Source organism: Plodia interpunctella, chromosome 9, assembly GCF_027563975.2.
Source record: "Plodia interpunctella isolate USDA-ARS_2022_Savannah chromosome 9, ilPloInte3.2, whole genome shotgun sequence".
NCBI lineage: Eukaryota > Metazoa > Arthropoda > Insecta > Lepidoptera > Pyralidae > Plodia > Plodia interpunctella.
The window spans coordinates 85,410-112,849 of record NC_071302.1 but is presented as its reverse complement, the minus strand read 5'-3'; the positions used below and the strand labels follow the sequence as shown (position 1 = coordinate 112,849).

Below are 27,440 nucleotides of genomic sequence, written 5' to 3'. Positions count from 1 at the left end.
CACGGGCACAATCAGTGGCGAAGAGGGGCAAGGCTCGGGGTGCCTCGCACCTGACGAGGGCCCGGGCTGAAGCGAGGAGGAGTCAAGAGGAGGATGCCGAGGCTTCCTTCTCGGCCTCTCTAGGGGCTCGGGCCTTCCGGAGGGGAGGACCCCTGAATGGTGGGGACGATGATGTGGTGGTGGCCCCCATTGATGCGCGGGACTTTGGGGCCATGGGTGCTGATGGACTCATGGCCACTGCGGTGGAGAGGCTGGGTATTATAACCAGCCTCGTCGGGAAGACTGCCGCCCTCAAGGGGGGCTTCAACTCCAAAATTATGCGGGCCTCCTCGGATATCAGGGATATCGTGGACACCCTGGTGGCGCGCAGCGAGTCGGACGAAGTTCGACGCCTTAAGGCCGATAATGGTCGCCTCCAAAGGGAGGTGGCCATTATGAAGGCTGAGGTCGCTGCGCTCCGCCGGGGGTTCGAGGAGGCCCGCCGTGAGGCTGCTCAGGCTGCGCGGACGGTACAGCGGCAGGCAGCTCCAGTGGAGGATGAGCTGGAGCAGAGGATGGCCAGATTAATTGATGGCCGTCTGGCAGCGCTAGGACTGGCTGGATGTCCTCGGAGTGCCACTCGTCCACCTCTGGCGGGTGACAACTCCGAGGTGGCGAGGGCTGCAAGGACGGCCATTGAGGAGGCCTCCGGCCTGGGTCCGGCGCCGCGGCTTGAGCAGCCGGTGGAGTTGGAGGTTCGGGCCCCTGCACGCCCGGCCTCTGAGAGGCGGGGTTGTAAGGGGGTAGGTGCTGGGGGAGCGACAGAGTGGGGGCCCTTCGGGCCGTCGACCTCAACAGCTGTGGTCGACGAATGCCCGGAGCTCCCCTGGGTCGAAGTCCGGGGGAGGAGGGGGAAGGGGAAGGGCGTGGGAAAGAAGTCCCAGCCCAAACCTGCGGAGCGACCGGCGGCGGCCCCAACAAAGGCCACTGCAACGGCGCCCAAGGCACCCCCCAGGGCGGCGCCAGCGAGGGCGGCCAAGCTGTCGGCCCCTAGCTCCTCGGCTGTAATTCTCAAGTTACAGCCAGAGGCAGCGCAAAAAGGGGCCACATACAGCTCCGCCCTCCTCAAGGCCGAGCAGGCGGTGAGCCTGGAGGGGCTAGGAATCGGCTCGCTTCGGATTCGCCCGAGTGCGACCGGAGCGAGGCTAATCGAGGTCTCTGGCCCCTCCAACTCAGACAAGGCAGATGCGCTTGCATCGGCCTTGAAGGCGGCCCTTTCCGGCGTCGCGGACGTTTCCAGGCCCGTCAAAACCGCGGACTTCCGCGTGACGGGCCTGAATGATGCGGCAACGGCGCAGCGGATAAAGGCTGCGGTCGCGCAAGCCGGGAGCTGCACGGAGGACCAGGTCTGGGTGGGTGAAATCCGCTCAGACTGGCGAGGCTCTGGCTCTGCCCTGATGCGCTGCCCGGTCACGACGGCTAAAAAGCTGATCGAGGCGGGCAGCCTCACGGTAGGCTGGAGTCGAGTGCAGCTCCGGCACCTGGAGGCGCGCCCCATGCACTGCTACAAGTGCATGGGGAAGGGGCACACCGCATCGCTGTGCCCCTCGCAGACGGACCGCAGCCGGCTCTGCTATAGGTGCGGGGAGGCAGGGCATTTGTCCGCCTCCTGCACAGCGGAGCCCCGCTGCGCGGTATGCCGCGACGCCGGCAAGCCGGCGGGCCACGTGATGGGGGGTAGGGCCTGCAACCCACCCCCGATCCGAGGGAAAGGGCCGTCCCCTCCTCCGCGCGAGGGAAGGCAAGGGGAGGCGCCAGTCGGCCAAATGGAGGAGTGATGGGGGTCACCTTCCTCCAGGCCAACCTCAACCACTCCGCTAGGGCGCAGGATCTCCTCCTGCAATCCATGGCGGAGTGGGATTTGGATGCCGCGGTGGTCGCGGAGCCGTACGCGGTTCCCTCCCTGCCTCACTGGGCGGGGGATCTGGATGGCCTCGTGGCCATCGTGGCTAGGCCTGGTGCCGCCCCTCCCCTCGCGATTAAGAAGAGAGGGAACGGCTTTGTGGTGGCGGTTCGGGGAGAGTACGCCATAATTGGTGTTTACTTCTCCCCGAACCGGGATTTGCCGGCCCTGGAGCGGTTCTTGGATGCCCTGGGGCCGGAAATAAGGCGGTTAGCGCCCCTAAAGGTCTTCGTGGCCGGTGACTTCAACGCCAAATCAACGGCGTGGGGGAACCCGGCCACGGAGCCCAAGGGGCGAAAGGTGGAAGAGTGGGCGCTGGCCGCGGGGCTGTCTCTCCTAAACAGGGGGACAGCCCACACGTGCGTGCGACGGACGGGCGGATCGGTGGTGGACTTGACGTTCGCCACCCCCTCCGCCGCGCGCTCCGTGTCGGACTGGAGGGTGGAAGGGGGGGTGGAGACACTCTCGGACCACTTGTATATTCGGTTCGAGGTGTCGGCCGCCCCCCAATGTCAGGCGGCATCATCGTCCCGGGTGCGCAGCCGGTTCCCGCGCTGGGCCCTTACGCGGCTTGACCGGGAGCTGGCGGAAGAGGCGGCCATCGTCGGCCGCTGGAGCCTCCCGCCTCTAGACGGAATGGGGGTGGACGACGCGGCTGACCGTCTCGGCGACGCTTTCACAGCGGTGTGCCGGGCGGCCATGCCAAGCGTAGGTCGAGCCCCCCCTAGGCGGGCGGTCTATTGGTGGTCGGCGGAGATTGCCGCCCTTCGCGCCGCCTGCAACGCGGCCCGAAGGGCCTATAGTCGAAGCAGGCGGCGCAGTCCCCGGGACGAGGAGAGGGATGGTCAGCTGTATGCGGTGTATGTGGAAAACCGTAAGGAGCTGCAGCTGGCCATCGGTCGGGCCAAGGAGGAAGCCTTCGAGGAGCTGGTGGAGGGTATCGAAAGAGACCCATGGGGCCGGCCGTATAAGTGGGCGCGAGACAAATTGCGCCCACAGGCGACCCCGCTAACGGAGACCCTTCAGCCAGCTCTGCTGGGGGAGATTGTCGGGGATCTATTCCCCGGCAATCCGCGAGGGTTTTCTCCTCCGAGGATGGCCCGACAGCCGCCTGACGCGGAGGGAGAAGAGGTGGAGGCAGATCCGCCTCCCGTCACCGACGTCGAAATGGAGGTGGTCCTCGACCGCCTCCAGACAAGGAAGAGGGCACCGGGTCCAGACGGGGTGCACGGGAAAGTGCTTGCGCTGATTCTCGTGCACCTCGGGGAGGAGTTTCGGGGGCTGCTCAACCGCTGTCTGCGAGAGGGGCAGTTCCCGAAATTATGGAAGGAGGGCCGGCTCTGCCTTATTCCGAAGGGGAGCCGGCCCTTGGACTCGGCTTCGGCGGTGCGACCTCTGGTCCTGCTGAGCGAGGCTGGGAAGGCCCTAGAGAGTGTTGTGGCCTCTCGCCTCGTTCGGCATGTGGAGGAAGGCCCGGGACCGCGTCTCTCTGACGTGCAGTACGGATTCCGGGCCAAGAGGTCCACCATCGACGCCCTCAGGCGTCTGCGGTCGGTGACGGAGGAGGCGGACAGAGAAGGCGAGGTGACCCTGGCGACGTCGTTAGACATCGCCAACGCCTTCAACAGTATCCCGCACTGTGTAATACGGGAGGCGCTCCGGTACTTCGGAGTGCCCTCGTACCTGCGGGGGCTGTTGGGGGCGTACCTGGAGGAGCGGGTCGTCCTGTACGAGGACAGGGGAGGTCAAATGGTCCGGCGGGGCGTCGGGTGCGGTGTCCCGCAGGGGTCGATTCTCGGCCCTATCCTGTGGGACATCGCATACGATTGGGTCCTGCGGTGCCGGCTTCCCCCCGGGACGGGTGTCATCTGCTATGCGGATGACACTCTCTTCACGTCCCGGGGTGCGAATTTCGGTGAGGCGGCGCGGCTGGCCGAAACGGGCCTCGCCCTTTTGGTCGGCCGCATAGAGAGGTTGGGGCTTCGGGTCCGACTGGATAAGACCGAAGTCCTCCTCTTCCGCGGGGCCCGGACGCGAGGACCTCCCCCAGGGGCGCGCCTCCAGGTGGGTCATGAGGAGTTGAGGGTGAGTGCCCAGATGAAATACCTGGGCCTCATCCTCGACGGGAGATGGTCCTTTGTCCCCCACTTCCGAGAGCTGGGGCAAAGGATCATCAGGACGGCTGCGTCGCTGGGCCGACTCCTGCCCAATCTGGGTGGGCCCAGCGACGCTGTACGGAAGCTGTACTCCGGCGTGTGCCGGAGTATGGCGATGTACGGCGCCCCCGTTTGGGTGGACGCCCTTGCCGCGGAGAATAAGCGCCTTCTCCGGCAGGCGCAGAAGGTGATCGCGGTAAGGGCGATACGGGGGTACCGTACAGTGGCGTTCTCTGCGGCCACAGCCCTCGCGGGCGACCCGCCGTGGGAGTTGGTGGCGGAGGTGCTCGCCGAGGTTTACCACTTTGTGGCGAACAGGAGGGAAATCGGCGAGCACCCCTCGCCTGAGATGGTCCGGCGGGTCCGCTTGCGAGGGCAAGCGGAACTCATGCGGAGGTGGGAGGCAGACCTGGCGCGGGCAACGTACGGTGTACGCACAGTGGAGGCCCTGCGCCAGGTCCTGGAGAGATGGATGTTGAGGCGGCGCAAGCCTCTCACCTTCCGCATGACGCAGGTGCTCACCGGGCATGGCTGCTTCGGTGAGTACTTGCACCGCGTGGCCCAGCGGGAGACCGAGCCGGTCTGCCACGATTGTGGCGAGGCTCGGGACACTGCTCAACATGTTCTAGAGCAGTGTCCCAGGTGGAGTCGGCAGCGCCACGATCTGGTGGCAGTGCTCGGTGGAGTGGATCTGTCGCTCCCGAGTGTCGTCAATGCGATGCTCGGGAGTGACGGAGCCTGGGCGGCAGTGGCCTCCTTCTGTGAGACTGTTATGTCACAGAGGGAGGCCGAGGAAAGGAACCGCGAGGACCACCCCCTCGCGGAGCCGATCCGCAGAAGGCGGACGGGGGTGCGACGCAGGCGCTACCTTGCGCGCCTGCAGGCGCCCCCCTAAATCGGTGGGACTAGTCCCACCCGACGGCAGGGGTCCACCAGGTGTCGGTGGGCCCCTGAGAATGGTGAGTCCGGTCTCTGGCGAAAGAGACCGGCCAGTCGCTGAGGCGTCTTGTGTTAGATAGATCCGAGGCGCCTCCCTGTAAAGCGGCCGATGGCACCCGCAGGGGTTTAGTGGGTAGTCTGGGCTGGATAGCGGCCCAGGAGTCCCACACTCAGTGCGTAAATGCATTCCCCTGCGAAAACAAAAAAAAAAAAAAAAAAAAAAAAAAAAAAAAAAAAAAAGGTTAGGTTAGGTTAGGTTAGGTTAGGTTAGGTTAGGTTAGGTTAGGTTAGGTTAGGTTAGGTTAGGTTAGGTTAGGTTAGGTTAGGTTAGGTTAGGTTAGGTTAGGTTAGGTTAGGTTAGGTTAGGTTAGGTTAGGTTAGGTTAGGTTAGGTTAGGTTAGGTTAGGTTAGGTTAGGTTAGGTTAGGTTAGGTTAGGTTAGGTTAGGTTAGGTTAGGTTAGGTTAGGTTAGGTTAGGTTAGGTTAGGTTAGGTTAGGTTAGGTTAGGTTAGGTTAGGTTAGGTTAGGTTAGGTTAGGTTAGGTTAGGTTAAGGTTTCCTGGAGAGATGGATGTTGAGGCGGCGCAAGCCTCTCACCTTCCGCATGACGCAGGTGCTCACCGGGCATGGCTGCTTCGGTGAGTACTTGCACCGCGTGGCCCAGCGGGAGACCGAGCCGGTCTGCCACGATTGTGGCGAGGCTCGGGACACTGCTCAACATGTTCTAGAGCAGTGTCCCAGGTGGAGTCGGCAGCGCCACGATCTGGTGGCAGTGCTCGGTGGAGTGGATCTGTCGCTCCCGAGTGTCGTCAATGCGATGCTCGGGAGTGACGGAGCCTGGGCGGCAGTGGCCTCCTTCTGTGAGACTGTTATGTCACAGAGGGAGGCCGAGGAAAGGAACCGCGAGGACCACCCCCTCGCGGAGCCGATCCGCAGAAGGCGGACGGGGGTGCGACGCAGGCGCTACCTTGCGCGCCTGCAGGCGCCCCCCTAAATCGGTGGGACTAGTCCCACCCGACGGCAGGGGTCCACCAGGTGTCGGTGGGCCCCTGAGAATGGTGAGTCCGGTCTCTGGCGAAAGAGACCGGCCAGTCGCTGAGGCGTCTTGTGTTAGATAGATCCGAGGCGCCTCCCTGTAAAGCGGCCGATGGCACCCGCAGGGGTTTAGTGGGTAGTCTGGGCTGGATAGCGGCCCAGGAGTCCCACACTCAGTGCGTAAATGCATTCCCCTGCGAAAACAAAAAAAAAAAAAAAAAAAAAAAAAAAAGGTTAGGTTAGGTTAGGTTAGGTTAGGTTAGGTTAGGTTAGGTTAGGTTAGGTTAGGTTAGGTTAGGTTAGGTTAGGTTAGGTTAGGTTAGGTTAGGTTAGGTTAGGTTAGGTTAGGTTAGGTTAGGTTAGGTTAGGTTAGGTTAGGTTAGGTTAGGTTTTTTTTTTAGATTTCTCCTGGATGCTACACGACATCCGGGAGGAATTTATTATCGAGCATTATTACAGAGTTTCTTACATAATATATATTGGAGTTTTACATGAGCAATTGTCTTTGATTTTACAGTTTTGTTGCCTCTGCGATTTGATACAGTGGCGTTTATTTTATAATCACTTAATTATTAATCTAGTTACAATTGTAGGTTAAATTTTTTCAAGTTAGTATGCTGTGTAAATGGTTTGCTAATGTCTTAATGGTGGAGTCTCGGTGATGAATTTGATTGAGGTCATATGGGTCTATCTTGTAGATCCTGGCTACTTCTTCATGTTCGTTTCTTGATTTGTAAAATTTTGGTGTTCTGTTAGGTGTTTCATGGGTTGTATGCTAGGTTATAAGTTGAGTAGTTTCAAATTTCGGTGCTATTTTTTTTTTTTTTTTTTTCCTGTAAATTTTCTTAATTGTTCTGAGTTCTGGGAAGAATTAGTTAATGTGATGGCTCTTCATGAGGTTTATTTGGAGGAATTTCGTTTCTGTTTAATATCCAAAGTCAGTGGCTTCTTCTATTCTATTTTTGGCTGCCCTTATTCTAGGGCACAGCTTATGGTCGGTTGCGGAGTGGTTTAGGTTGAGTTGTGTGTCTTGGGTGTTCCTTATTTGGCCTTTGCCTGCGCAATTGTAACAGCAGGCTGACTCTGGAGCGTTCTTGGTTGGACAGGTGTCAATCTGGTGGTCAGGGGATGCACAGTGTGCGCACGGTTTAGTTTTGGATGTGCACTTGTTTTTCGTGTGTCCAAATTGGAGGCACGAGTGGCACTGTATAAATCTTGTTTGGGGGGCTACGTGCACTCGTTGCAAGTCAACAGCGATCCTCTCTAGTCCGATGATACGGGCGTAAACAGAGGGGTCGACTTCTAGTACGGCGTTGTATAGTTTAGGGTTCCTGTTGTTAGTCAAGTAGCACAGCCTGATTGATTCTGTTGGGAGAGTGTTTTGTGTTGTAATGATTTGTATAAGTTCTTCTCTTTTTATTCGGCTATGGATTCCCTTTGCAATAATTAGTGGTTTACGTTTCTTTGGTATAGAGGCTTGCAGGTGTTCGAACTGGTTAATGTACTCTAATGTTTCTTTCTGTTGTTGTGGGTTTTCAACTTCTATTATAAGTTTGTCTTTTGTAATCTGGGTTATTTTGCTAGGGGCGAAGTTCTTATCTTTGAATGAGATTTGTTCTCTCAGAGTCTGTATAGCTGGTTTGGCGTTGTCGCCGTCGGGGGTTGGGGTCTTGACAAGAATGGCTGGTTTAGTGGGGGTCTTGGCGGTCAAAGAGGCATATGTGGGGGCCTTGGAGGGAGTAGAGAGGGTATGGAACGCCTCAAGCTCCTCCCTAAAAACCCGTCTGAGAGTGTCTTCCTGAATAGTGGGGTTTGGGGTTAGGGGGTTAGGGGTGTCCTGAGAGCTTTTCTCACTATTGCTCGATGTGATTCTTATCGTAGTGCTCTTGATAGCTTCTGCTGCTTCTACTATTAATTTCTTGTTGGGTGCTGTGACGCTTTTTCCTTGATTAATTGCTTCAATAATGATGTTTGCTAGCTGATATATTTTTTCTGTGGGGTTTTCTGACAAATTGGGGAGGGTCGGGAGGGTGGGCAAGGTGGCTTTAACGCTTGCCATGGTAAATGGAAGAAAGAATGACTTTACCAAAAAAAAAAAAAAAAGGTAAGAGAAATATTTTAAATTTATAAATTAATATCTCAGGAACTAGTTGAGAAAAGATTTCAAAAATGGCATAGGTGTACTTCTGTGGGTCTAATCTATTGGAAAAGAGTGCAATTTTGACCAAAAATGCGAAAAAGTAGTGAAAATTTTCGATTTTACGAGCTTAATATCTCAGAAAGTACTGGGTATAAAATTCCAAAAACAGCGTGAAACTTATTTTTTAGGTCTAGACTATGGATGTATGATGTTGGTTTGTCCAAAAATCCCGTAGGAGAAAAGTGATTTTTCAGTTTGAAATTACGTAAAGTCGTCGAGAAAATGTTCTCTTTTTTGGTTAGGACGGTATATCTCAGAAACTATGGCAGGGAAAATTCTCAGATTTGGCACAATTATGGTCAGATAGATGCACTAGGGGCTCAACTATGTCACTTAGCTCTGGGGCTCCAGGGTCCTGGTGTGTGATGACGCGAAGTCGCCAGATGTTGAATTTCGGCAGGAAAAACGGCTGTATCTCAGGAACGCGGGATCCCAGGAACTTGGTGAAACTGCCTTCGGATGCGTCTTCTTACCGCACTTCAGGAGGCAGTTGAACCACTAGCGTAGGTGCATGGGTTTAGCCGCAAACACAAGAAAACCGCTGATTGGCTGTAATCGTTTTTCTGTGATAGCCACCTGATGGCTCAGCAGAAATGTCTCAAATTTGGTGAAATTGTGGTCACTGATTTTACACATAAGATAGCAGTTCAAAAAAGTGGGGTTATCGATCTTATTCCAGAGAAAAAATTTTTTGAAGTTTAAAATTTTTAAAAGTGAAAATGTTTGGGTTTCCTGTTGTTACACTATTGTCTTAATATCACTGTACTATATGTCAAAAGTTGCGCACTATTGTAACCTTTAATTTGGTATATGAATCATAAAGATATCTGTCCACTGGGTTTTTTTATTGATTTTAATATGAAAAAAGTCAACGAAAATTTAGAGTTTTTGCACTTTTAAAAATAGTTACTAAAAATCTACACTTATAACACTACACACAGTTTATAGCACTAATAAGCACGCATTTTTTAAGGTATCTCACTTAGCTGTAGCACTTTTAGATCCGGAGGTATTAATTTTTTAAACGAAAAATGGGGAATTTTTTGCGCGGAGCGACGTGGACCGTGTGCGTTCAGCTCGCGCGCGGCGGGGAGACTGGTTAGGTTTTTTTTTTTTTAGATTTCTCCTGGATGCTACACGACATCCGGGAGGAATTTATTATCGTGCATTATTACAGAGTTTCTTACATAATATATATCGTAGTTTTACATATGCAATTGTCTTTGATTTTACAGTTTTGTTGCCTCTGCGATTTGATACAGTGGCGTTTATTTTATAATCACTTAATTATTAATCTAGTTACAATTGTAGGTTAAATTTTTTCAAGTTAGTTAGTATGCTGTGTAAATGGTTGCTAATGTCTTGATGGTGGAGTCTCGGTGATGAATTTGATATAGGTCATATGGGTCTATCTTGTAGATCCTGGCTACTTCTTTGTGTTCGTTTCTTGGTTTGTAAAATTTTGGGCAGTGTTCTATTAGGTGTTTCATGGGTTGTATGCTAGGTTATAAGTTGAGTAGTTTCAAAATTCGGTGCTATTTTTTTTTCTGTAATTTTTCTTAATTGTTCTAAACTTGGGAAGAGTTTGTTAATGTGATGGCCTGTTATTTCCTGTCTGAATTTCGTTTCTGTTTAATATCCAAAGTCAGTGGCTTCTTCTATTCTGTTTTTGGCTGCCCTTATTCTAGGGCACAGCTTATGGTCGGTTGCGGAGTGGTTTAGGTTGAGTTGTGTGTCTTGGATGTTCCTTATTTGGCCTTTGCCTGCACAGTTGTAACAGCAGGCTGACTCTGGAGCGTTCTTGGTTGGACAGGTGTCAATCTGGTGGTCAGGGGATGCACAGTGTGCGCACGGTTTAGTTTTGGATGTGCACTTGTTTTTCGTGTGTCCAAATTGGAGGCACGAGTGGCACTGTATAAATCTTGTTTGGGGGGCTACGTGCACTCGTTGCAAGTCAACAGCGATCCTCTCTAGTCCGATGATACGGGCGTAAACAGAGGGGTCGACTTCTAGTACGGCGTTGTATAGTTTAGGGTTCCTGTTGTTAGTCAAGTAGCACAGCCTGATTGATTCTGTTGGGAGAGTGTTTTGTGTTGTAATGATTTGTATAAGTTCTTCTCTTTTTATTCGGCTATGGATTCCCTTTGCAATAATTAGTGGTTTACGTTTCTTTGGTATAGAGGCTTGCAGGTGTTCGAACTGGTTAATGTACTCTAATGTTTCTTTCTGTTGTTGTGGGTTTTCAACTTCTATTATAAGTTTGTCTTTTGTAATCTGGGTTATTTTGCTAGGGGCGAAGTTCTTATCTTTAAATGAGATTTGTTCTCTCAGAGTCTGTATAGCTGGTTTGGCGTTGTCGCCGTCGGGGGTTGGGGTCTTGACAAGAATGGCTGGTTTAGTGGGGGTCTTGGCGGTCAAAGAGGCATATGTGGGGGCCTTGGAGGGAGTAGAGAGGGTATGGAACGCCTCAAGCTCCTCCCTAAAAACCCGTCTGAGGGTGTCTTCCTGAATAGTGGGGTTTGGGGTTAGGGGGTTAGGGGTGTCCTGAGAGCTTTTCTCACTATTGCTCGATGTGATTCTTATCGTAGTGCTCTTAATAGCTTCTGCTGCTTCTACTATTAATTTCTTGTTGGGTGCTGTGACGCTTTTTCCTTGATTAATTGCTTCAATAATGATGTTTGCTAGCTGATATATTTTTTCTGTGGGGTTTTCTGACAAATTGGGGAGGGTCGGGGGGGTGGGCAAGGTGGCTTTAACGCTTGCCATGGTAAATGGAAGAAAGAATGACTTTACCAAAAAAAAAAAAAAAAAGGTAAGAGAAATATTTTAAATTTATAAATTTATATCTCAGGAACTAGTTGAGAAAAGATTTCAAAAATGGCATAGGTGTACTTCTGTGGGTCTAATCTATTGGAAAAGAGTGCAATTTTGACCAAAAATGCGAAAAAGTAGTGAAAATTTTCGATTTTACGAGCTTAATATCTCAGAAAGTACTGGGTATAAAATTCCAAAAACAGCGTGAAACTTATTTTTTAGGTCTAGACTATGGATGTATGATGTTGGTTTGTCCAAAAATCCCGTAGGAGAAAAGTGATTTTTCAGTTTGAAATTACGTAAAGTCGTCGAGAAAATGTTCTCTTTTTTGGTTAGGACGGTATATCTCAGAAACTATGGCAGGGAAAATTCTCAGATTTGGCACAATTATGGTCAGATAGATGCACTAGGGGCTCAACTATGTCACTTAGCTCTGGGGCTCCAGGGTCCTGGTGTGTGATGACGCGAAGTCGCCAGATGTTGAATTTCGGCAGGAAAAACGGCTGTATCTCAGGAACGCGGGATCCCAGGAACTTGGTGAAACTGCCTTCGGATGCGTCTTCTTACCGCACTTCAGGAGGCAGTTGAACCACTAGCGTAGGTGCATGGGTTTAGCCGCAAACACAAGAAAACCGCTGATTGGCTGTAATCGTTTTTCTGTGATAGCCACCTGATGGCTCAGCAGAAATGTCTCAAATTTGGTGAAATTGTGGTCACTGATTTTACACATAAGATAGCAGTTCAAAAAAGTGGGGTTATCGATCTTATTCCAGAGAAAAAATTTTTTGAAGTTTAAAATTTTTAAAAGTGAAAATGTTTGGGTTTCCTGTTGTTACACTATTGTCTTAATATCACTGTACTATATGTCAAAAGTTGCGCACTATTGTAACCTTTAATTTGGTATATGAATCATAAAGATATCTGTCCACTGGGTTTTTTTATTGATTTTAATATGAAAAAAGTCAACGAAAATTTAGAGTTTTTGCACTTTTAAAAATAGTTACTAAAAATCTACACTTATAACACTACACACAGTTTATAGCACTAATAAGCACGCATTTTTTAAGGTATCTCACTTAGCTGTAGCACTTTTAGATCCGGAGGTATTAATTTTTTAAACGAAAAATGGGGAATTTTTTGCGCGGAGCGACGTGGACCGTGTGCGTTCAGCTCGCGCGCGGCGGGGAGACTAGACTGGTTAGGTTAGGTTAGGTTAGGTTAGGTTAGGTTAGGTTAGGTTAGGTTAGGTTAGGTTAGGTTAGGTTAGGTTAGGTTAGGTTAGGTTAGGTTAGGTTAGGTTAGGTTAGGTTAGGTTAGGTTAGGTTGGGTTGGGTTAGGTTAGGTTAGGTTAGGTTAGGTTAGGTTAGGTTAGGTTAGGTTAGGTTAGGTTAGGTTAGGTTAGGTTAGGTTAGGTTAGGTTAGGTTAGGTTAGGTTAGGTTAGGTTAGGTTAGGTTAGGTTAGGTTAGGTTAGGTTAGGTTAGGTTAGGTTAGGTTAGGTTAGGTTAGGTTAGGTTAGGTTAGGTTAGGTTAGGTTAGGTTAGGTTAGGTTAGGTTAGGTTAGGTTAGGTTAGGTTAGGTTAGGTTAGGTTAGGTTAGGTTAGGTTAGGTTAGGTTAGGTTAGGTTAGGTTAGGTTAGGTTAGGTTAGGTTAGGTTAGGTTAGGTTAGGTTAGGTTAGGTTAGGTTAGGTTAGGTTAGGTTAGGTTAGGTTAGGTTAGGTTAGGTTAGGTTAGGTTAGGTTAGGTTAGGTTAGGTTAGGTTAGGTTAGGTTAGGTTAGGTTAGGTTAGGTTAGGTTAGGTTAGGTTAGGTTAGGTTAGGTTAGGTTAGGTTAGGTTAGGTTAGGTTAGGTTAGGTTAGGTTAGGTTAGGTTAGGTTAGGTTAGGTTAGGTTAGGTTAGGTTAGGTTAGGTTAGGTTAGGTTAGGTTAGGTTAGGTTAGGTTAGGTTAGGTTAGGTTAGGTTAGGTTAGGTTAGGTTAGGTTAGGTTAGGTTAGGTTAGGTTAGGTTAGGTTAGGTTAGGTTAGGTTAGGTTAGGTTAGGTTAGGTTAGGTTAGGTTAGGTTAGGTTAGGTTAGGTTAGGTTAGGTTAGGTTAGGTTAGGTTAGGTTAGGTTAGGTTAGGTTAGGTTAGGTTAGGTTAGGTTAGGTTAGGTTAGGTTAGGTTAGGTTAGGTTAGGTTAGGTTAGGTTAGGTTAGGTTAGGTTAGGTTAGGTTAGGTTAGGTTAGGTTAGGTTAGGTTAGGTTAGGTTAGGTTAGGTTGGGGTGCTACTGTCAGGAAACCTCCACGTTGGCTCGATGATTTGAAGGTTTGCTTCTGTCACTTGATCTTTGATTCGGTGATAGCGGCGGCTGACAAGTTATTGGGCTGGTGCACCCTGGGCGACGGTTAATAACTCCCCGTTTAGGGGTCTTGTTAGCCGTTGGCAAATGTCCTGGCAACTGGTGGTGGGTTACCCATGTCGGGTAACCCAGGTTGGAGAGCCAATTGGCTCAGTGGCTGTGAGAGAAGGGGGCTAAGCCCTCTACTCTTACAGCCGTGGTAGGGGTCGCGGGGGAAGAGGAGGGGTTGGTATTACGGTGCGCCGCTCTCCCTATCCTCCGCGACCAGGCGCGGCCATGGCGCAAACATGGTGGTCGGTGGGGCCGCAGAGGAGGAGGACTGCCGGTATCACGGTGCGCCGCTGTCCCTATCCTCTGCGGCCGAATGAGGCGCGGCCATGGCGCAGACATGGTGGTCGGTGGGGCCGCAGAGGAGGAGGACTGCCGGTATTACGGTGCGCCGCTGTCCCTATCCTCTGCGGCCGAATAAGACGGAGAGCCGCTGCCTCCGGTCTGCTTCCGGACTGGATGGCGTGCGGCTCGCCTTGGTGGTTGGGGGCGCGCCTGCGGGCGCCCCCCCTGAATCGGTGGGACAGAGGTCCCACCCGGCGGCAGGGGTCCTCCAGATGTCGGAGGGCCCCTGAGAGTGGAGAGTCCGGTCTCTGGTGAAAGAGACCGGCCAGTCGCTGAGGCGCCTTGTGCTAGTTAGATCCGAGGCGCCTCTTTGTAAAGCGGCCGATGGCATCCGCAGGGGTTTAGTGGGTAGTCTGGGCCGTTTGCCCAGGAGTCCCACACTCAGTGCGTAAATGCATTCCCCTGCGAAAACAAAAAAAAAAAAAAAAAAAAAAAAAAAAAGGTTAGGTTAGGTTAGGTTAGGTTAGGTTAGGTTAGGTTAGGTTAGGTTAGGTTAGGTTAGGTTAGGTTAGGTTAGGTTCCCCCCGACGGGTTCCCATCTTGTCGCGATGGTGGGGCTTAGTAACCGGGGGGGCTGGTCTGACACAACCAGCCACCCCGGTGAACCAAGAGGAACCCAAGGCCCAGAGACTTTGGTGGGTGCTCTGGGCCTGGTGGACGGTCCCCTCAGTAGTACTGCCATTGGCTGGTGACCCGCCACCAGCCTTTGGATGTGGAAACTAGAGGGGACCAGAGGTGGGGTCGCGGGGGTTTGTCCTCCGCGACCACAGCGCGGCCGTGGCGCTGAACACGGTGCGGTGGGGCCGCAGGGGAAGAGGAGAGTCGGTATGTCTCTCGACGATCCCCCTGTCCTCTGCGGCCGAAGGGTGGCTGCCTCTGTATCGGGTGCAATGTGTGGGTGTCACCTGCCTATCACCTCTTGCGCCCGTACAGAGGCAGACTTGGGTGCCCTGTGGCACCCAAGATTTTGTGTGTGTGTTGTGATCGCTGGTCCCTTCAGGACCAGCGGTCGGTGATGCCCGCTCCCCCCGTCAGCTTTCTGACTGGTGTGCGGAGTGGGCTTGATGGTCCGCGCCACGCTCGCGTGGCGTAAGGGGCGGGTGGTTAGCACTTGTGCTTGCTGCCCGCCCAGGTCGGGGCCGAAAGGCCGGCCGGGGGGGCGTCGCGGTCGAATGCCTAGCGACCCCGTGACGTCCCCCATAACGGCAGCGTGAAAACGCCCCAGGGGTTTAGTGGGTAGGCTGGGCCGACTAGCGGCCCAGGAGTCCCACACTCAGTGCGTAACAAGCATTCCCCTGGGTAAACAAAAAAAAAAAAAGGTTAGGTTAGGTTAGGTTAGGTTAGGTTAGGTTAGGTTAGGTTAGGTTAGGTTAGGTTAGGTTAGGTTAGGTTAGGTTAGGTTAGGTTAGGTTAGGTTAGGTTAGGTTAGGTTAGGTTAGGTTAGGTTAGGTTAGGTTAGGTTAGGTTAGGTTAGGTTAGGTTAGGTTAGGTTAGGTTAGGTTAGGTTAGGTTAGGTTAGGTTGGGGAACCACCCCACAGTGCTTGCGTCCACGTCGCGTTCCCCGGGCAACGTCGCGTCCTAACCACCGTAACGGAGTGGTTAGGCCGACGGCTAAAGTGCACTGTGCAGAAGGAGCAATTTGCAATTGTGAAGAATGTCATCTAATGACCAAACCTTGAGGGACGCCCGCGGGCGTTTCCTGAAAAAAGGCCCTTCTCAGGGCCACCCAAAAGGCCCTTCTCAGGGCCACCCAAAAGGCCCTTCTCAGGGCCACCCAAAAGGCCCTTCTCAGGGCCACCCAAAAGGCCCTTCTCAGGGCCACCCAAAAGGCCCTTCTCAGGGCCAAACAAAGGGAAGGGGGGAAATGGAATGTTCAGGGTCTGAACATTCCGCTGGGGAGGAAACGGACGGGAGTGGCCTCGCTGTGGGCCAAAAGAGGATGGGGAGCCTGATGGGAAGTGCGGGCTCCATCACCTCGCTGTCGGAGTCGGTGCTGGGCAACAAGCGCCTCTATTCTGAGGTGGCGACTGGTTCCGGCACCGACACTGAGGTCGGTGTGCCACGGGCACAGTCAGTGGCGAAGAGGGGCAAGGCCCGGGGTGCCTCGCACCTGACGAGGGCCCGGGCTGAAGCGAGGAGGAGTCAAGAGGAGGATGCCGAGGCTTCCTTCTCGGCCTCTCTAGGGGCTCGGGCCTTCCGGAGGGGAGGACCCCCGAGTGGTGGGGACGATGATGTGGTGGTGGCCCCCATTGATGCGCGCGACTTTGGGGCCATGGGTGCTGATGGACTCATGGCCACTGCGGTGGAGAGGCTGGGTATAATAACCAGCCTCGTCGGAAAGACTGCCGCCCTCAAGGGGGGCTTTAACTCCAAAATTATGCGGGCCTCCTCGGATATCAGGGATATCGTGGACACCCTGGTGGCGCGCAGCGAGTCGGACGAAGTTCGACGCCTTAAGGCCGATAATGGTCGCCTCCAAAGGGAGGTGGCCATTATGAAGGCTGAGGTCGCTGCGCTCCGCCGGGGGTTCGAGGAGGCTCGCCGTGAGGCTGCTCAGGCTGCGCGGACGGTGCAGCGGCAGGCTGCTCCAGTGGAGGATGAGCTGGAGCAGAGGATGGCCAGATTGATTGATGGCCGTCTGGCAGCGTTAGGACTGGCTGGGTGTCCTCGGAGTGCCACTCGTCAACCTCTGGCGGGTGACAACTCCGAGGTGGCGAGGGCTGCAAGGACGGCCATTGATCAGGCCTCCGGTCTGGGTCCGGCGCCGCGGCTTGAGCAGCCGGTGGTGGAGTTGGAGGTTCGGGCCCCTGCACGCCCGGCCTCTGAGAGGCGGGGTTGTAAGGGGGTAGGTGCTGGGGGAGCGACAGAGTGGGGGCCCTTCGGGCCGTCGACCTCAACAGCTGTGGTCGACGAATGCCCGGAGCTCCCCTGGGTCGAAGTCCGGGGGAGGAGGGGGAAGGGGAAGGGCGTGGGAAAGAAGTCCCAGCCCAAACCTGCGGAGCGACCGGCGGCGGCCCCAACAAAGGCCACTGCAACGGCGCCCAAGGCACCCCCCAGGGCGGCGCCAGCGAGGGCGGCCAAGCTGTCGGCCCCTAGCTCCTCGGCTGTAATTCTCAAGTTACAGCCAGAGGCAGCGCAAAAAGGGGCCACATACAGCTCCGCCCTCCTCAAGGCCGAGCAGGCGGTGAGCCTGGAGGGGCTAGGAATCGGCTCGCTTCGGATTCGCCCGAGTGCGACCGGAGCGAGGCTAATCGAGGTCTCTGGCCCCTCCAACTCAGACAAGGCAGATGCGCTTGCATCGGCCTTGAAGGCGGCCCTTTCCGGCGTCGCGGACGTTTCCAGGCCCGTCAAAACCGCGGACTTCCGCGTGACGGGCCTGAATGATGCGGCAACGGCGCAGCGGATAAAGGCTGCGGTCGCGCAAGCCGGGAGCTGCACGGAGGACCAGGTCTGGGTGGGTGAAATCCGCTCAGACTGGCGGGGCTCTGGCTCTGCCCTGATGCGCTGCCCGGTCACGACGGCCAAAAAGCTGATCGAGGCGGGCAGCCTCACGGTAGGCTGGAGCCGGGTGCAGCTCCGGCACCTGGAGGCGCGCCCCATGCACTGCTACAAGTGCATGGGGAAGGGGCACACTGCATCGCTGTGCCCCTCGCAGACGGACCGCAGCCGGCTCTGCTATAGGTGCGGGGAGACAGGGCATCTGTCCGCCTCCTGCACAGCGGAGCCCCGCTGCGCGGTATGCCGCGACGCCGGCAAGCCGGCGGGCCACGTGATGGGGGGTAGGGCCTGCAACCCACCCCCGATCCGAGGGAAAGGACCGTCCCCTCCTCCGCGCGAGGGAAGGCAAGGGGAGGCGCCAGTCGGCCAAATGGAGGAGTGATGGGGGTCACCTTCCTCCAGGCCAACCTCAACCACTCCGCTAGGGCGCAGGATCTCCTCCTGCAATCCATGGCGGAGTGGGATTTGGATGTCGCGGTGGTCGCGGAGCCGTACGCGGTTCCCTCCCTGCCCCACTGGGCGGGGGATCTGGATGGCCTCGTGGCCATCGTGGCTAGGCCTGGTGCCGCCCCTCCCCTCGCGATTAAGAAGAGAGGGAACGGCTTTGTGGTGGCGGTTCGGGGAGAGTACGCCATAATTGGTGTTTACTTCTCCCCGAACCGGGATTTGCCGGCCCTGGAGCGGTTCTTGGATGCTCTGGGGCCGGAAATAAGGCGGTTAGCGCCCCTAAAGGTCTTCGTGGCCGGTGACTTCAACGCCAAATCAACGGCGTGGGGGAACCCGGCCACGGAGCCCAAGGGGCGAAAGGTGGAAGAGTGGGCGCTGGCCGCGGGGCTGTCTCTCCTAAACAGGGGGACAGCCCACACGTGCGTGCGACGGACGGGCGGATCGGTGGTGGACCTGACGTTCGCCACCCCCTCCGCCGCGCGCTCCGTGTCGGACTGGAGGGTGGAAGGGGGGGTGGAGACACTCTCGGACCACTTGTATATTCGGTTCGAGGTGTCGGCCGCCCCCCAATGTCAGGCGGCATCATCGTCCCGGGTGCGCAGCCGGTTCCCGCGCTGGGCCCTTACGCGGCTTGACCGGGAGCTGGCGGAAGAGGCGGCCATCGTCGGCCGCTGGAGCCTCCCGCCTCTAGACGGAATGGGGGTGGACGACGCGGCTGACCGTCTCGGCGACGCTTTCACAGCGGTGTGCCGGGCGGCCATGCCAAGCGTAGGTCGAGCCCCCCCTAGGCGGGCGGTCTATTGGTGGTCGGCGGAGATTGCCGCCCTTCGCGTCGCCTGCAACGCGGCCCGAAGGGCCTATAGTCGAAGCAGGCGGCGCAGTCCCCGGGACGAGGAGAGGGATGGTCAGCTGTATGCGGTGTATGTGGAAAACCGTAAGGAGCTGCAGCTGGCCATCGGTCGGGCCAAGGAGGAAGCCTTCGAGGAGCTGGTGGAGGGTATCGAAAGAGACCCATGGGGCCGGCCGTATAAGTGGGCGCGAGACAAATTGCGCCCACAGGCGACCCCGCTAACGGAGACCCTTCAGCCAGCTCTGCTGGGGGAGATTGTCGGGGATCTATTCCCCGGCAATCCGCGAGGGTTTTCTCCTCCGAGGATGGCCCGACAGCCGCCTGACGCGGAGGGAGAAGAGGTGGAGGCAGATCCGCCTCCCGTCACCGACGTCGAAATGGAGGTGGTCCTCGACCGCCTCCAGACAAGGAAGAGGGCACCGGGTCCAGACGGGGTGCACGGGAAAGTGCTTGCGCTGATTCTCGTGCACCTCGGGGAGGAGTTTCGGGGGCTGCTCAACCGCTGTCTGCGAGAGGGGCAGTTCCCGAAATTATGGAAGGAGGGCCGGCTCTGCCTTATTCCGAAGGGGAGCCGGCCCTTGGACTCGGCTTCGGCGGTGCGACCTCTGGTCCTGCTGAGCGAGGCTGGGAAGGCCCTAGAGAGTGTTGTGGCCTCTCGCCTCGTTCGGCATGTGGAGGAAGGCCCGGGACCGCGTCTCTCTGACGTGCAGTACGGATTCCGGGCCAAGAGGTCCACCATCGACGCCCTCAGGCGTCTGCGGTCGGTGACGGAGGAGGCGGACAGAGAAGGCGAGGTGACCCTGGCGACGTCGTTAGACATCGCCAACGCCTTCAACAGTATCCCGCACTGTGTAATACGGGAGGCGCTCCGGTACTTCGGAGTGCCCTCGTACCTGCGGGGGCTGTTGGGGGCGTACCTGGAGGAGCGGGTCGTCCTGTACGAGGACAGGGGAGGTCAAATGGTCCGGCGGGGCGTCGGGTGCGGTGTCCCGCAGGGGTCGATTCTCGGCCCTATCCTGTGGGACATCGCATACGATTGGGTCCTGCGGTGCCGGCTTCCCCCCGGGACGGGTGTCATCTGCTATGCGGATGACACTCTCTTCACGTCCCGGGGTGCGAATTTCGGTGAGGCGGCGCGGCTGGCCGAAACGGGCCTCGCCCTTTTGGTCGGCCGCATAGAGAGGTTGGGGCTTCGGGTCCGACTGGATAAGACCGAAGTCCTCCTCTTCCGCGGGGCCCGGACGCGAGGACCTCCCCCAGGGGCGCGCCTCCAGGTGGGTCATGAGGAGTTGAGGGTGAGTGCCCAGATGAAATACCTGGGCCTCATCCTCGACGGGAGATGGTCCTTTGTCCCCCACTTCCGAGAGCTGGGGCAAAGGATCATCAGGACGGCTGCGTCGCTGGGCCGACTCCTGCCCAATCTGGGTGGGCCCAGCGACGCTGTACGGAAGCTGTACTCCGGCGTGTGCCGGAGTATGGCGATGTACGGCGCCCCCGTTTGGGTGGACGCCCTTGCCGCGGAGAATAAGCGCCTTCTCCGGCAGGCGCAGAAGGTGATCGCGGTAAGGGCGATACGGGGGTACCGTACAGTGGCGTTCTCTGCGGCCACAGCCCTCGCGGGCGACCCGCCGTGGGAGTTGGTGGCGGAGGTGCTCGCCGAGGTTTACCACTTTGTGGCGAACAGGAGGGAAATCGGCGAGCACCCCTCGCCTGAGATGGTCCGGCGGGTCCGCTTGCGAGGGCAAGCGGAACTCATGCGGAGGTGGGAGGCAGACCTGGCGCGGGCAACGTACGGTGTACGCACAGTGGAGGCCCTGCGCCAGGTCCTGGAGAGATGGATGTTGAGGCGGCGCAAGCCTCTCACCTTCCGCATGACGCAGGTGCTCACCGGGCATGGCTGCTTCGGTGAGTACTTGCACCGCGTGGCCCAGCGGGAGACCGAGCCGGTCTGCCACGATTGTGGCGAGGCTCGGGACACTGCTCAACATGTTCTAGAGCAGTGTCCCAGGTGGAGTCGGCAGCGCCACGATCTGGTGGCAGTGCTCGGTGGAGTGGATCTGTCGCTCCCGAGTGTCGTCAATGCGATGCTCGGGAGTGACGGAGCCTGGGCGGCAGTGGCCTCCTTCTGTGAGACTGTTATGTCACAGAGGGAGGCCGAGGAAAGGAACCGCGAGGACCACCCCCTCGCGGAGCCGATCCGCAGAAGGCGGACGGGGGTGCGACGCAGGCGCTACCTTGCGCGCCTGCAGGCGCCCCCCTAAATCGGTGGGACTAGTCCCACCCGACGGCAGGGGTCCACCAGGTGTCGGTGGGCCCCTGAGAATGGTGAGTCCGGTCTCTGGCGAAAGAGACCGGCCAGTCGCTGAGGCGTCTTGTGTTAGATAGATCCGAGGCGCCTCCCTGTAAAGCGGCCGATGGCACCCGCAGGGGTTTAGTGGGTAGTCTGGGCTGGATAGCGGCCCAGGAGTCCCACACTCAGTGCGTAAATGCATTCCCCTGCGAAAACAAAAAAAAAAAAAAAAAAAAAAAAAAAAGGTTAGGTTAGGTTAGGTTAGGTTAGGTTAGGTTAGGTTAGGTTAGGTTAGGTTAGGTTAGGTTAGGTTAGGTTAGGTTAGGTTAAGGTGTCGTATATGAGCTAAGGTGTCGTATATGAGCTGAAGGTGTCGTATATGAGCTAAGGTGTCGTATATGAGCTAAGGTGTCGTATATGAGCTAAGGTGTCGTATATGAGCTAAGGTGTCGTATATGAGCTAAGGTGTCGTATATGAGCTAAGGTGTCGTATATGAGCTAAGGTGTCGTATATGAGCTAAGGTGTCGTATATGAGCTAAGGTGTCGTATATGAGCTAAGGTGTCGTATATGAGCTAAGGTGTCGTATATGAGCTAAGGTGTCGTATATGAGCTCAAGGTGTCGTATATGAGCTAAGGTGTCGTATATGAGCTAAGGTGTCGTATATGAGCTAAGGTGTCGTATATGAGCTAAGGTGTCGTATATGAGCTAAGGTGTCGTATATGAGCTAAGGTGTCGTATATGAGCTAAGGTGTCGTATATGAGCTAAGGTGTCGTATATGAGCTAAGGTGTCGTATATGAGCTAAGGTGTCGTATATGAGCTAAGGTGTCGTATATGAGCTAAGGTGTCGTATATGAGCTAAGGTGTCGTATATGAGCTAAGGTGTCGTATATGAGCTAAGGTGTCGTATATGAGCTAAGGTGTCGTATATGAGCTAAGGTGTCGTATATGAGCTAAGGTGTCGTATATGAGCTAAGGTGTCGTATATGAGCTAAGGTGTCGTATATGAGCTAAGGTGTCGTATATGAGCTAAGGTGTCGTATATGAGCTCAAGGTGTCGTATATGAGCTAAGGTGTCGTATATGAGCTAAGGTGTCGTATATGAGCTAAGGTGTCGTATATGAGCTAAGGTGTCGTATATGAGCTAAGGTGTCGTATATGAGCTAAGGTGTCGTATATGAGCTAAGGTGTCGTATATGTGATGAGGTGTTGTGTATGTTCTACTGTGGCGTATTAAGTGTGCTGAAGTTGTGTTGAGCGCAATTTGAGGTGTCTTGGTGGTTTTTGTCACTAAGAGTTTTCTTTTGGTTTTGTTTTTGACGGGTTCAGTGTCTTGGCTCCTTGCGGAGTTGAGGCACTGGCGAGATCCTATCCTTCTATACAAAAAGCAAGGTTGTGCTTCTGACCACAGCTACCAGACCGCTGGTGCGGGGTAGCTCAGCTTTTTGTAACCAGGCAGGGGCCAATTGCTGCCCCCTGTCTGTGGGTTTTTGCCTTGTTTTTGCCCCATTTGGGGCTAATTATTCTGACTTGGTCACTTCTGGCCCAACATGGGTAGGAACGTGGCCAAAGCTTCGAGGGGAAGATCTCTGACCCCAAGGGGGAAGAGATCAACTGGGGGGGTTAACGAGGAAATGGCAAAAGAGGAAGTGAGCGAGAAGACGGTGATCAGCCGGTCGGAGTCGCTATACTTCTCCGACGGAGACTCGGATGGGTCAGTCTGGCTCCCGGACATTGAGTTAGGCGGGAAGCGGGGTCAAGCCCCAAAGAGGAAAGCTTCGGAGGAAGTTGAGGAGGCTGAAAGGGCCTCCAACAAGCTTTCCTCTGTCACGAGGGGCCGGGCTGCTCGCCGGGGCTCCTATTCTGGGACGGCCGAGGCAAGGGAGAGGCTCCGCGATCTTTCGGCGGATTATGCCGAATTTGAACGCGAGCTGGACAGGGCTGGTACCAGCAAATTTTTGAAGGCCAGCGAGAAGGGCGGGAAGAGGTGCCTGGTAGATGAGCACCTTGAGGTGGTGAGGGCGGCTGCCCAGAAGGTTTTGGCGGAGGCCGGAAAGTCCGGCAACCTGAAGGGAACGGCATGGCGGGCCATGAACGAGGCCTGCCATGACATAATTGTGGCGGCCGGAAAAATTGAGGCTCAGTGCGAGGAGTCGGAGGCTGTCCGCATTCTCAGGGCGGACAACAAGAGAATGCGGGAGCAGCTTTCGCTCCTCGAACAGGAGACGAAGGCCCTGCGCACGGCCTTTGCCGAGCGCACGTCGTCGGCGCTGAAGGAGGCCCAACCAGCGGCGGGAGCCCCCTCGCTTGAGGACATCAAGGGACTCCTATCCGAATGGAAGGAGTCATTTGAGAGAGATGTGTTCCTCAGGCTGGGGGGAATGGTCAGCGACCGCCTTAAGGAGGCCGAGAAGAGAGGCTTCCTGGCCCCGGAGCCGATTGTTCGGCCGCCTCTTGCGACCGACAAGAAGACCAAGGAGGCCGAAGCGCCGGCCCCAAAAGCCGGGAAAAATTATGCCAGCGTAGCTGCGGGGGCTACCCTGATGCCCCCAGCACGACCTGGGCCTGCACCCAAAGCTGTTCCAGCTAAGAAGCAGCCCAAACAAGTGACGGCACAGGCCCAGGTATCTACCGAGCCACCTGCCGAATTGCCTCTGCCTCAAGAAGGCGAACAAGGGTGGGCTGAGGTGGTCAGAAAGGGGAAAAAGAAGAGGAACAAGAAATCCTCCCCCTCTGCCCAGCCGAAGCCTACCCAAGCGGAGGCCCCCAAGGCGAGCGTACAGCCGCCTAAAAAGATAAAGTTCACCCCTCCCAAGACTTCGGCGGTGGTGGTGACTCTCAAGCCGGAATCCAAGCTGGATTACCGTGCGGTAATAACGAGGGCCACCACCATCGACCTATCGTCGATAGGGGTGGACCATGTGTCGGCTGTTCGCGGCACGGCTACGGGGGCCCGCATCATTGAAATACCCGGAGCTGACAGTGGGGCTGCGGCGGACAACCTTGCGGAGAAGCTCCGGGAGGTCATTGGCAGTGAGGCGGAGGTGACGAGGCCATTTAAAGCGGCGCAAATAAGGGTCTCTGGCTTCGACGAGGGAGTAACGCCAGAGGCCCTTAAAGAGGCCACGGCGAGGGCAGGGAAATGTCCATCGGGACAAGTTAAAGTGGGCAACATCCGCATAGCACCGGATATGACTGGGGCGGTGATTATCACCTGCCCTGTGGCGGCTGCCAACGCCCTGATTGAAGAGGGGCGTCTTCTTGTCGGTTGGACAGCCGCCAAGGTTAGAGGGCTCGAGCCCTTGCCCATGCGGTGCTTCCGGTGCATGGGCATAGGCCACACTAGAGCCCTCTGCCCGTCCCCGGTGGACAGATCAGAACTGTGCCATCGCTGTGGCAAATCAGGGCACATCTCGTCAGCGTGTGAGGCCAGTGAACCCTGGTGCGCGGTGTGCTACGCGCACAAGCTGGCCGCCAAACACATTATGGGCGGCCCCTCGTGCAATCCCCCGCGCACACGGGGCAAACTGGCCCCAAATAAGGGAACCCCTGAGGGCACCACCATGGAGCACTAATGCCTGGCGGATCTGCGCAACAGGCAGAGGTGCTGCAGGCCAATGTCAACCACTGCGCCCGTGCACAGGACCTCCTAGTCCAGCACGTGGCGGAGTGGGCCATTGGTGCTGCCGTCGTGGTGGAGCCGTATTGCGTCCCCCCCCTTCCTACTTGGATCGGAGACACGGACGGGCTGGTGGCAATCACCTCTCCCCGAGCTGGAGATCGCCCACCCCTCTCGAGAATTGGTTGTGGTCCGGGATACGCGGCGGCAAAGTGGGGAGAGTTTGCCATAGTTGCGGCATACTTCTCCCCCAACAGGCCGCTGCGTGCCTTTGAGGACTTTCTCGAGAGGGTGGGTGAGGTAATCGGGAGAGCGGCGCCAGCACCGGTGCTACTGATGGGAGACCTCAACGCCAAGCACTCGGCTTGGGGCTCTCCTATCGACGATCCGAGGGGAGAGGCCCTGTACGACTGGGCTGTGGGTTTGGGGCTTGAAGTCCTAAACCGGGGCAACGTCGACACATGCGTGCGGCGGAACGGGGCGTCGATTGTCGACATATCCTTTGCGAGCCCCGTCATTGCCGCGCGTGTCGTGGACTGGCGTGTCCTGGAGGACGTGGAGACCCTCTCGGACCATAGGTACATCCGAATGGGGGTCTCCAACAGGCCCCAGCAGCCCGTACGGGGCTTGAGGGGGCGGGACCGGGGGTTCCCGAGATGGAGTCTGGCTAGCCTCGAAAGGGACCTGGCTGAGGAGGCGGCCATGACTGAGGCTTGGATTAGACCCACACCAAGCCGTTCCCTTGGTGTGGACGAGAGGGCAACAGGCCTTCGTGCGTCGCTCACGCGGATCTGTGACGCTTCGATGAGGAGGTCCGGGCCGCCGGCTGCAAAAACGGCGGTTCACTGGTGGTCGGAAGAGATCGCTGCTCTCCGATCCGCCAGTAACCGAGCCCGACGCGAATATACGCGTTGCAGACGGCGGCGTAATGTCGTTGACGGAGAGGAGGCGCGGCTGCACCTCGCTCTCCAGGAGGCCAAAAGGACCCTGTCGGCTGCGATAGCCAAGGCCAAGGACGACGCCTACAAGGAGTTCTTGGCCACGCTCGACAGGGACCCATGGGGGAGGCCATACAGGACTGTTCGCAACAAACTGCGATACGCCCCCCCCACGGCCTCCATGGAGCCGGACCTCCTCAAGCGGATCGTGGAAGGCCTGTTCCCCTCTGCTGAGGAATTTGTCCCTCCGAGGATGTCGGCCCCTGAACGGGAGTCCACCGCGGCGAGTGTGCCACCGGTAACGGATGAGGAGTTTGACTGGGGACTAAAGCGTCTGGAGGGCCGCAGAAAGGCCCCAGGCCCAGACGGAGTCCCCGGTCCCATACTCCCGGTGGCGGCGAAACACATTGGGAGCCGCCTCAGAGAACTGTTCGACGACTGCTTGTCGACGGGGCGGTTCCCAAAGCCGTGGAAAGAAGGCCGGCTTGTCCTTATTAGGAAAGAAGGCCGGCCTGAGGACTCTCCTTCGGGGTGGAGGCCCCTCCTGATGCTGGACGAGACGGGTAAACTGCTGGAACGTATCGTGGCGGCCCGAATCGCCCGGCATCTGGAAAATGATGGACCCAATGTGTCGGACTGCCAATATGGCTTTCGAAAGGGGCGGTCCACCATTGACGCCATCGGGGCCCTGAGGACATTCTCGGAGGAAGCAATTGGGGGAGGGGGAGGGGCCGTGGGCGTATCGCTTGACATCGCGAACGCCTTCGGCTCCCTCCCTTATGAAGTGATAGAGGAGGCGCTCCGGTATCACGGAGTGCCCCTCTATCTAAGGAACCTCGTAGGGCACTACCTTACAGGGAGGGAGGTGCTCTACGAGGACAAGGAGGGACGGAAGTCGAGGGCGATGACCTGCGGCGTTCCCCAGGGTTCGGTTTTAGGCCCCCTGCTGTGGAACGTCGGTTTCGACTGGGCCATCCGCGCGGCCCTACCCCCCCGGACAATAGTTATCTGCTATGCAGATGACACAATGGTGGCTGTCCGGGGGGAGCAGTTGGAGAGCACCCTTAGGGCTGCGGCGGTCGCAGCAGACCTGATGCTCACACGCATTAGGATGCTGGGACTAAGGGTGGCCCTTAGCAAGTGCGAGGTCATCGCCTTCGGCAGGAAAAGAAGATGGAGACCGCCCTCGAACGAATGCGTTCCCATTGGCGGGGAGAGAGTCCAGGTGAAGCCGTACATAAAGTACCTGGGCATCATCCTGGACTCACGCTGGGACTTCGGGGAGCACTTTCGTCAACTGGCTCCCCGAGTAATAGGCGCAGCGTCGGCAATGAGCCGTCTGCTGCCCAATGTTGGAGGGCCTGGCGCCTCGTGCCGCCAGCTGTATGCGGGAGTTACCCGCAGCATGGCGCTGTACGGGGCGCCGATCCGATCTGGTCGGACAGGCTCTCCACAGCCAATAAGGCCCGGCTGCGTAGGCCACAAAAAGTGGTGGCCAATCGCATCGCCCGGGCCTATGTGACGGTGGCTTGGGCAGCGGCTTGTGCTCTTGCCGGAACCCCGCCATGGGAACTAGAAGCCCAGGTGCAAACGGAAGTGTACCGGGAGCGGGCCAGGTGCAGGTCACTTGAGATCAGGCTCGCTCCCAGGGAAATGAGGGCGGTCAGGCAGCTGGCCGTGGACAGATTGCGCGAGCGATGGAAAGTCGAGCTGGAGAACTCCCCATATGGTGTAAGAACCATTGGGGCGCTCCTGCCATCGCTCGCAGACTGGGTCGGAAGAGGCCACGGCCAGCTGACCTACAGGTTGACGCAGGTAATGACCGGACACGGGTGCTTCGGTCATTACCTGCATAGGATCGGAAGAGAGGAGAGCGCGGTCTGCCATGAGTGTGGGGAGCCGGATGATACGGCCCAGCACACTCTGGCAGACTGCGAAAGGTGGGCGGAGGAGAGGGTGGTCCTCGTAGTCGAACTGGGAGG

The 27,440-nt window shown here is 56.2% G+C and overlaps 4 protein-coding genes across 4 annotated transcripts; all 4 read left to right on the top strand.

The window, feature by feature from the left end:
• The first annotated feature begins 1,816 nt into the window (after positions 1–1,816).
• LOC135309789 (uncharacterized) lies at positions 1,817–6,609 on the top strand. Its single transcript, XM_064436172.1, has 2 exons — positions 1,817–2,250; positions 6,588–6,609. The coding sequence occupies exons 1-2, from the start codon at positions 1,817–1,819 to the stop codon at positions 6,607–6,609; spliced, it is 456 nt and encodes a 151-aa protein (XP_064292242.1).
• Positions 6,610–15,678: 9,069 nt separating this feature from the next.
• Positions 15,679–17,694, top strand: LOC128672657 (uncharacterized). Its single transcript, XM_053749950.1, has one exon. It carries the CDS (start codon positions 15,679–15,681, stop codon positions 17,692–17,694), a length of 2,016 nt encoding a protein of 671 aa, XP_053605925.1.
• LOC135309788 (uncharacterized) lies at positions 17,694–22,337 on the top strand. The gene is made up of 2 exons (XM_064436171.1): positions 17,694–18,127; positions 22,313–22,337. The coding sequence occupies exons 1-2, from the start codon at positions 17,694–17,696 to the stop codon at positions 22,335–22,337; spliced, it is 459 nt and encodes a 152-aa protein (XP_064292241.1).
• A 114-nt stretch (positions 22,338–22,451) lies between these two features.
• LOC128672654 (uncharacterized) lies at positions 22,452–24,476 on the top strand. Its single transcript, XM_053749948.2, has one exon. The coding sequence runs from the start codon at positions 22,452–22,454 to the stop codon at positions 24,474–24,476; it is 2,025 nt and encodes a 674-aa protein (XP_053605923.2).
• The last annotated feature ends 2,964 nt before the right edge of the window (positions 24,477–27,440 follow it).

Coding starts and splice junctions, on each gene's coding strand:
- LOC135309788 (XM_064436171.1), top strand. CDS start 17,694: ATGGGGGTCACCTTCCTCCAGGCCAACCTCAACCACTCCGCTAGGGCG. Junction 18,128..22,312: donor AAGGGGCGAAAGGTGGAAGA/GTGGGCGCTGGC, acceptor TTCTGACCACAG/CTACCAGACCGCTGGTGCGG.
- LOC135309789 (XM_064436172.1), top strand. CDS start 1,817: ATGGGGGTCACCTTCCTCCAGGCCAACCTCAACCACTCCGCTAGGGCG. Junction 2,251..6,587: donor AAGGGGCGAAAGGTGGAAGA/GTGGGCGCTGGC, acceptor TTGATTTTACAG/TTTTGTTGCCTCTGCGATTT.
- LOC128672654 (XM_053749948.2), top strand. CDS start 22,452: ATGGGTAGGAACGTGGCCAAAGCTTCGAGGGGAAGATCTCTGACCCCA.
- LOC128672657 (XM_053749950.1), top strand. CDS start 15,679: ATGGAATGTTCAGGGTCTGAACATTCCGCTGGGGAGGAAACGGACGGG.